The following is a 9,474-nucleotide window of genomic DNA, read 5'->3' as shown; positions in this document are numbered from 1 at the left end:
CGGGAGCGTGCCCTAAAAACTGCGTTGAGGTGATCACGCAGATCACCTCGATGTACATGATAACGTCCTCCCTGCTGTGTCTGTACGGAGCCAGACCTCGTATACCTGCTCGGAGTGCGGCCATGCGAGGATGAAGAGGCCGATTCTGCGTCGTTGTCTCGAGATGGACGACTGCGAGGATTGCGGCGCTCAGGATCCTCGTCGATTTGTGCGCTCTGGTTAGGAAACCTTGCAGATTGATCTCTTGACATCGGGTGATTCAAGTCCAGAGCTTCAGGGTCAGTTCTTCGTTCCCTGCGTACACGGTTAGTTTGACGTCTGGAAACTGTTACCTGAGGGTTTTCGTTGCGAATGGCAGGAACTCGAGGAGGGCGTCGAGCTCGACTCTGTCCATCTACCTCGGCTTGTAGTGCTCGCAATTGGTCCTGAATTGCAGCATATTGATCGGTAGTGAGCTGGACCATTCCTTCGGACACTACCGCCGGGGTGACGGGGGGAAAATGCATGGTTGCTGGTGGTGTGGACGTGTCTCCGACTTGAGGGCCAGTCGTTTCTGGGAATAGGTTGAGAGGTCTGATGTTGCTCCTCCCTACTCCGCCATTGATGACGTCTACAGGTGGCACTCCAGCTCCAGGCAATGGTACGCTCATCATTCCAACATTGATGGATCCGTTGTTAGCTCCGTTAGCGTGATTTCCAGCCATGATGAATGGTGTTCTTTGAAGTGAATGAAATCTTTCAGTCGAATTCCCACAGACGGTGCCAAATGTTGTCGAGTGAATTTCGCAACACCAAAACGTATTATTTAATTGATATAAAAGAGAATTTTCAGGGAAATGACAAGTGCGAGTATTCGATCTAGAATGGCGAGTACTCGACTGGGAATGCAAGAACAAACAACAAGGCTGGAAAATGTAAACAAGACAAAGAATTATAGTGGTTCAGTCAGATTTCGATCTGCTTAGTCCACTGTAGCAAAGGATTCGTAGGTGCCTTTTCATGGTGGATCACCCCTTTATATACAAAGTAGGCGTCCAATCGGTTACATAAGGATCACATTCATTGTTAATCCATTATTTACACATTGAATTGCAATAACTAAACTCAAACAACGTTAACATTAATAAATGTGTGACAGTTACTAAGTTCATCAACGTATGCGTCTTCCGCATCTGCGAGTTGACTGTTCATGTTCCGTTTGTTGAGCTCGCAGGATCGCCAGTACGTTTGGAACGTCTGCGTCCTTAGGCAATCGCCCCTTGTAGATATCGCATGTTGGAGCTAGTAAAATCTGGACATGCGAATTTATATTGGTTTTTCAGGGCTATTGGGTCGTTGGGACCTAATTGCATCATAGGGAGTTGGTCTCTATACTTGTCGCGGAAATATAGAGGGGATACTCGCACATGTTCTGACACATGCGAGTTGGATCTACCCTGCATGATGCGAATTACGGTTACGTGGTGCGACTTAAGTCGAGCTCGACGTATCTCGCTGGTTTTATCCTGAGCGAGCTCTAAACTTCGAGAAGTCTCTCACGGACACTCAGCCTTCATTGGAAATCTAAATACACGTGTCCTTTAAAGAGGAGTCTGGTCTCGAGTTTCTAGGTGAGAGAAATCTCACTATAACACTAACAAAAGTATGACACTTTTCTCAAAACCCCAAAAATATCCCTCAAACTCTCACAACATCTCTCTTTCTCTCTCTATCTCGGCATCCCACACCCGAGGTCCGATGGTCGGACCATGGGGTTGTTGGAAATTATTTTACCAGGATCTTAGATCTACTCACAAGTATGTTGATTAACACCCTAAATATGAACTTTCTAAAACGATGAAATAAACACATATAAAGTTTAGTAAACCTTACATTGGGTGCAGCGGAATAATATGACTCCTTCCGTTCAGATATCTAGCCCTTGATTCCTTTCTGTAGCAGAGCATTATCAATATCTGAACCTGGATCTCTTTCTCTGATTCTTTAGTGCTGAAACTCCCTCTTGCTGAAAGTCTTTCTTCACGATCTTCCTCACTATGGTTGAGGTATCACTTTCTGTGTGTGGGCACTACTCTCACACTAAGAATTTCGAAATTGAAGAGGGAAGGAAGAGAAGAAGTGGCGGCTAAAGATAGGGAGAGAGAAAGGCTCAGGTTTTTTCTGAATGAAAAGTCAGAAGAAAAGTGTAGAAATTTAGTGTAAATTTCCTGAAGCCTTCACTATCTATTTATAGCATTCCACTAGGGTTAGGTTTGAATTATTTGGCATTAAAATAATGAAAATATCAGTTTAAATTCCCTACAAAAGTGGCCGGCCATGCATAGTGGATTTGGGCCTCACTTTTTGCAATTTTGCAATTTTATCTTTTCTGCATCTGATTTTCTCAAAAACGCCAATTTTCTAATTCAACCATTTAAATGCCAATTCTAACTATTTAATAACTATAAATAATTATTAAATAATATTGTCATTTATCATATTTATTAATTGAACCATACAAAGTATCATAATTAACAAATATGCCCGTAAAACTCTTTCTTTACAATTTCGCCCTTACTTAGTGAAAAATTCACAAATAGATATAGTCTAATTTGAGATTTATAATTGATTAATCAAAACCAATTATATGAGTTTTACAAGCAATATTATCTCAACTAGTGCGGGGACCATGGGTCTATATAACCGAGCTTCCAATAAGCAGATCAAGAATTTATAACCTAAATTCACTGACTTATTAATTCTTCGTTGAATCCACGCATAGAACTTAGAATTGTACTCTCAGTATATAGAATGCTCTATATGTTCCACCATATAGACACATCATCAGTTATCCATTGTTATAATTCTAATTTGATCAATGATCTTCTATATGAATGATCTACACTATAAAGGGATTAGATTACCGTTACACCCTACAATGTATTTAATCCTTAAAACACTTAACCCCGTATAAATGATATTTCAGCTTATGTGAAATGAGATCTCCACCATTTATTTTCATTTGGTCAAGCTCGAAGGAGATCATCCTTTACTTACTATTCGCCAGATAGAAGCTATAGATTCCATGTTTATGTTAGCGCTCCCACTCAATTGCACTACAGTGTTCCCAAAATGTACGTATCACCCTGACCCAAAAGTAGGCTTAACTAACAAATCAAAGAACACGAATAGCCTCTCGAGATCGAGCCTAATCATAACAGGATTAAGATCATTTGATCTAGGATCAACTAGGCGATATTGACTTGAATAGATATTACGGTAAGTTTAATAAATCTAAGTCAAAGTTCAATATCGGTCCCTTCCGATGCATACTCCATGCATCCAACCTGAGCTTTACTTTAACCAATGCTCTGGAAAGAACATAGCACTTCTCCAAATGCAAGTAAACTCTATTGTAGATTATCATATCAGTAAAACCCTATGTTTGATAAATCTAGGAAACTTTATTCACATAGTCATGTTTACTTTCCAATGTGTTGACGACACAATAAACAGGATCAAGTATGTGAAAAAGGTTTCAGATGAATTCATACATTATGTACATATAATCATGAAATAAATCATGTGAACCATGCAACATTAAATGTTATTTCTGATCTATATTAATAAGTAAATCTGATTATATTGAAATGAGTTTTATTTAGGGCATAAAACCCAACAAGGGTCCGATGGGGTCCGACCATCGGACCTGGGGATTTTTTTTTTCATTTTTTTTTCATTCGATTTGAGAGAGATGAAGAGAGAGGGGGTCCGATGGGTCCGATTGGTCGGACCCCATCAGACCTGGGGCTTTCTTTCCTTTTTTTTTTGTTTTCGATTTGATGGGCTGACAGTGAAGAGGGGGCTTGGGATTCGTGGGCTTCGACCGTCGGTGATGACGGGGCCTGGGATTCGTGGGACCGGCGGTGACCTGGGCTTCGACCGTCGTTCGGGTTGGGGTTGGGATTCGTGGGTGCCGTGGGTTGAGCGTGGGTGAGGGTCGTTCGGGTTGGGGTTTTCGTGGGTGAGGGTTGTTCGGGTTGGGGTTGATCGTGGGTGAGGGTGGTTCGAGTTGGGGTTGATTGTGGGTGAGGGTTTTCGTGGGTGAGGGTGGTTCGGGTTGGGGTTGATCGTGGGTGAGAGTCGGCTGAGCATTTACAAATGGGAGGGGTAGTTTTGGAAAATTGGTAAAATGGTCATACATTACAAATTTTAATGAGTATGCATTTAAGAAAAAAATTATAAAGTTCTGTAGATATGGAAATTCAAATTTCCCTATGTAAATTGTTGATATTTTTGTAAAAGAAACAAATCTACGTCATATTGTTAAAGATAATAAATTATAAAGATTTTCAAAATTAAAAAGAAACATACAATTACAATTGAAAACAATATTGAAAAAGCCCCTCTAAAAACTCCCTTTGGATATAGTCCTTTGACTGAGCTTGCTTACAGAATGAATGTTTTAGCAATATTTTTGCAGAAAGGAGCCTTGAATGGTCTTTTATCAAGCAAGAAACAACCATTTGCCTAAAGCTCTAAAGAGAAACAACAAAGAGAAAGAAGCTCATTCACATGTATAATCATAATGAATGAAAAGTATAAATAAGATATTAAGAAGTAAAGATCATACATTAGAAAACATATCATCTGAAAGATTAGTAACGCAAGGAGGTCCACTTTGCAGTGTCATTAGTAGTACCTATTCATAATTTAAAAATTGATTCAGATTAAACTCTATTCGTAATTAATGTGATTAGAGTCCAGTAGATTGAGCAAGCTATGCACTTTTATTGGAGGGTATCTTGAGAAAGGAGCATGACCATGAGCAAGCTCTGTTACAGTTATATCAAAAGACCAGATATCAACTCTGCACCAAAGTGGTAAACTAAACATATACTGTTAAAATGAAAGATGCAAAATGCAATGAGCTACAATTTTTTTAAGATAGAATAAACTTACTTCAAGTCATAACCATGCAGCTGCTCCATGACGTCAGGAGCGCCATCCTACAGAAAAGATACCATCATTTATTGATTTTATATATATAATTAAGACAATGTGAATGAAATGAGTAATTTCTTTTTATTGTAACTTGTTCATCAAACCATTACTTTAATAATATAATTCCTTCCAATCTTAGAGAGAACTGAGACCCTGACTTGATTCACTTAAGTGTGCATTCGTTACAAATATTCACCCTGGCCTTGATGTTCCAATAAACGTGTTCCTTAAAGATCATTTAGAACGTACGCTTTTGAGACATCAGCCCTGTCCTATATTGTGATTCTACTGAAAATCATGACCCTGTCCTATATTCATATTCTACTGAAAATCTTGACACAGTATGCTACTTTTTCCTTTTCATGAGAATATAGAATCCCCCACCCCTTCCAAAAAAACACACAAAATCTTGTTGTAGACCTTCTAGTACCTAGCCAAGCTACAAGTCTGTAAAATAACTTTGACCTTGAATGCTTTGGTCGAGGATTAGCCAAGAATTGAACTAATTTGTTAACTGAGAAATATAAATTCACCTTTTGTTATAGTCTGATAATGTAGCTTACTAACTTCCCAAATATTGACTTAGTTTTAAATTTGTTGTGTAGTTACTGGTTTACATCCCAAAGGACCAATATCCTCTATTAACTGGATGTATGGCATAAGGTCTTTGAGATACAAATATCTCTTTGAAAAACTTGCAATTTATAAACTAAGAAAATATTTCACGTTGCCTAAATTCCTTAGCTTGTATCAATTGGTCAATCTAGTTTTCAAAGCTTCTAGCTCTTTTAAGTTATTACTGTCTAGATTAACATTATCTATCTAAACCAACAACATTATGAAGCTAGTTTTGAAATGTGTCATGAATCAGTAATGATTAGTTGCAAAATAGTTGAATCCTTCCTCAAATAATGCACTAGAACTTTTATTTTTTTTTTCAAACCATTGTCTAGAAGCTTGATTTATGCCATACAAGGACTTTCACGATTTGCAAACAACATTACATGGTAATTCCTTTGGACTACACGCTTGAGGTATAGTCGTAAACACTTATTCATAAAAATCACTATGCAAAAAAATATGAACATTTAATTGATTTAAACAGCATCCTTAGTAGCAAAGGCAAAAAAAGCTTATCAATAACAAGCTTATTGAGTGGAAATGTATTTGAATAATAATGTTGATGGCACTCGGGCCTTGTAGTGCTATCAATATTATATTTTATTTGTAAATCCACTTACATGTTATAGTATTTTCAATAGTTGCAATCTCAGTAGCAATAGCAACATTCCACTTTGGCATGTTATTTGCTTTACGGAAAAATTCAAATTCACAATGACTTAAGTATAGAAAGAATTGTAGCTCACAATGTTGAGGGATAGTCAGGTACTTAAGGTATAAGATGAGAAGTAACTTTTAGAGTGAGAAGAAGTCTTTTTGTTCAGAGATGAATTAATCGGAAGTTACAGCTCATACTCATAGTCCCTTTATATGATGGAAACACCAAAGTGAAAAAATTGGGTAAGAGCCCTTTACACCAACAAAGGAAATAGATAATTTAAGCCACTAAGGCTAGTTTAGTGGTGAGGGAAGGGAGAGATCATCAAGACCTTTAAGTTACAAGCTATTAATTGATTATAAAATACTATTATGCTACACTAAAAAAATAAAACATAAGAAATAAAGAATAAAAAGTAAATAAATATACGTCTAATACTAGAGGCTTGGTTAACAAGTGAGGAAGATTATGTTTGGCTGTCCGGTTTGGTTTGAATGCGTTCACGAACTATGTGTGAGGGGTTTAAGGGTCATGTTATGTTAGTACGCCAGGTCATTTTTTCGAAGGAAAATTTTATTTACACTCCAAAATTTTCTAAAGGTACCCTATTTTAATAATTTTTATTTTATATAAAATTTATATCTTTAATTGTACTAATTTTTTTTATTTTTTTTTTCTAATTCATATTCTTAAAAAATATACCTATAAAAAAAAAATAAATTATATATTAAATATTATGAGGAAAAAATTAAAATAAAAAATTATACGAAATTTTCTTAGAAAAAATTAAAAAAAAATATACATGAGTTAGAAAAAATTATGAAAATAAAATCAAAATAAGTATTGAAATTAACATAAAATAATGTGAGAAATTTTTTTTTAAAAAAATATTAAGAGTAATTTTTAAAAATTATTTAAGTTTATATTTTTTTTAATAATGATGTGTACTTATCATTTTGTGGGGTGTAAATAGAACTCCCCATATAAATCGGTGTGGGCATTTTCGATTGATTTCCTTTAGTTTGTACGACAAGTCGTTTTATGGTGTTAGACGCGTCCACACCATATTCGTTCACATAGAGAATCACAACCTTCCCCACCACCAGCGTTGTTAACTATATTCTCTCCCATAACCAAGTTCTCTCTTGATTCTCTACCCTTGTCTCTCGATCTCTCTCCATTTTCGGGACCACGCATCACGCGCCATCCATGGCTTCTCCACCGACACTCCCAATTTCCCAATCCAACCAAGGAGCCGCTGCCCCCGCTCCGTCTCAGTCAACGATCGCTACACCAGCCTTGCGCGCCTTCCTCTCACGCCTCTCGAACTCTGTTCGCCATGGCTTCTCTCAGCGCCGCCCCTGGTCCGAGCTCCTCGATCGGAGCTCTTTATCTAGACCTGATTCCCTCACCGAAGCCTACTCCCGGATCCGGAAGAACGTCCCGTATTTCCGCGTGAACTACGCAATCCTAGTCGGCATCGCTCTCGCACTCTCGCTCCTCTCCCATCCGTTCTCTCTCATTGTTCTTCTCTCACTCCTAGCCGCCTGGGCTTTCCTTTACCTCTTCCGGCCGTCCGATCAGCCACTGGTCATTCTCGGCCGCACGTTCTCCGATACGGAAACCCTCATCGGCTTGGTGTTGGTGACGGTGATCGTTGTCTTCGTCTCCAGCGTCGGATCGCTTCTGATCTCGACTCTGTTGGTTGGATTCGCCATTGTGTGCGCTCACGGTGCGTTTAGGGTTCCGGAGGACCTGTTCCTCGACGACCAAGATAGTCCGAACACTGGCTTCCTCTCATTCCTCGGTGGTGCTGCCTCAGCCGCCGCACCGTCCCTCGCCACGCGTGTGTAGTGGAAAATTTTGCCTCCACCGTCTCAAGGTTTGTTAGGGAGAGAATTTGTTTTACTCTTGGCACTTTATTGATTATTCTTGCTTTCTTTCTAGAAAGAAACTGTTCTGTTTGGCTTTACTTAAATTGTAGATTGAATCTTTAACTAATTTTGTTCGGAAACTGCCTCAAGATGTAAGATTTTCCGATTTTGTATTGAATTTTATAGTTCTTCCAATGATAATTCAGATTCTGCATTATTTATTTATCTATTTTAAATCTATTTTTTTTTTGTGGAAGATACTATCTGCTATTACTTTGAAGTCAATGTAAGTAGTATTCAATTGGTTTCTCCTGTAGATTTTAATTACATGGGTGATTTGGGCACTGCCCGTTAAGATAGATATATGCACAAGCAAGTTCGATATATGGAGTACTTTTGTTTATTTTGTCACTCAAAATCGGTTCTCTTTTTTCCTTTTAGGCAAATTTAGTTTATGAAGCTATGGTTTCTCTAACAGGTTCATATGGTTGTATTGACAATCTAGTTTGCTGTAGGAAGGGATGAGTGTTTATGTTTTCTCATCATTTATAGGAACTATGGTGGGGTTTTTCAAATCCAGACTGTATTGATGATAATCGAGGGTGTTTATTGTGTTATTTGTATTTTCTGCCAGCTGAAAAGTGTAGCTGTCAGAGAAGAGACTTAAGTTTCTTGTCTGGAGCTACAATTTCGAATTATAGACTGAGGAAATGGGTGTGTGATGTTGTATTTGGGAGATTTCACAAAAATGGGAGAGATTTAATCTCTTCATTGGATCTGAGATTTAATCTCTTCAATGAAGCGGTTAATGGAACTTCATTTTGATTTTATCTCTGTAAAAATACTTCTTATGCATTGAAGTTGATTGAAATAAAGCTTATTACTTGTAGTTTTGGTAGTATATTTCTAGGTTCTTGCCATTTTGTTAGATAAAAGGGGGGTGATAGCGATGAGAGCAATGACACAAATTTTCAATTATTATGCTCTTCAATTACTTGTACAGTTCGTACAAGTAAGTCACTTGAAAAGGATAAAGGACTGTTGAATCGTTGATTACTACTATAGTCTCTTTTTCTAGCAGTGGCTCGTGGGGACAAAGCATATCTTGATTCCCCTACAACAGCACCGTTGAGTAGGACATTCTCATGTCGTCAATGAAACATCTAATAATACACGAATCCTTAGCAGTTATTCATTCTACGCAAGGCACGATACTTGGCAAAAATAAAAATTGAAATTACAAGTTTTAGTTAGATTAATCAACTGGTTTTTAAGAAATGAATCCAGAGGGTGTAGAATGTTATTTCTACCTGTTCGATGAATTGCCTGTGAAACTAT

General features: G+C 37.8%; 1 protein-coding gene across 1 annotated transcript; it reads left to right on the top strand.

Annotated features, from left to right (window-relative positions):
• Nucleotides 1-7,375: 7,375 nt before the first annotated feature.
• LOC115706655 (PRA1 family protein B3) lies at nucleotides 7,376-8,365 on the top strand. The gene has a single exon (XM_030634371.2). It carries the CDS (start codon nucleotides 7,472-7,474, stop codon nucleotides 8,114-8,116), a length of 645 nt encoding a protein of 214 aa, XP_030490231.1. The 5' UTR covers nucleotides 7,376-7,471; the 3' UTR covers nucleotides 8,117-8,365.
• Nucleotides 8,366-9,474: the final 1,109 nt, after the last annotated feature.

This window comes from Cannabis sativa, chromosome 1, assembly GCF_029168945.1.
Source record: "Cannabis sativa cultivar Pink pepper isolate KNU-18-1 chromosome 1, ASM2916894v1, whole genome shotgun sequence".
Classification (NCBI taxonomy): domain Eukaryota; kingdom Viridiplantae; phylum Streptophyta; class Magnoliopsida; order Rosales; family Cannabaceae; genus Cannabis; species Cannabis sativa.
The sequence above is the reverse complement of the archived record's forward strand: the minus strand, read 5'-3'. Positions and strand labels throughout refer to the sequence as shown.

Bases quoted from the DNA above. Each gene is read 5' to 3' on its own strand.
- LOC115706655 (XM_030634371.2), top strand. From the start codon at position 7,472: ATGGCTTCTCCACCGACACTCCCAATTTCCCAATCCAACCAAGGAGCC.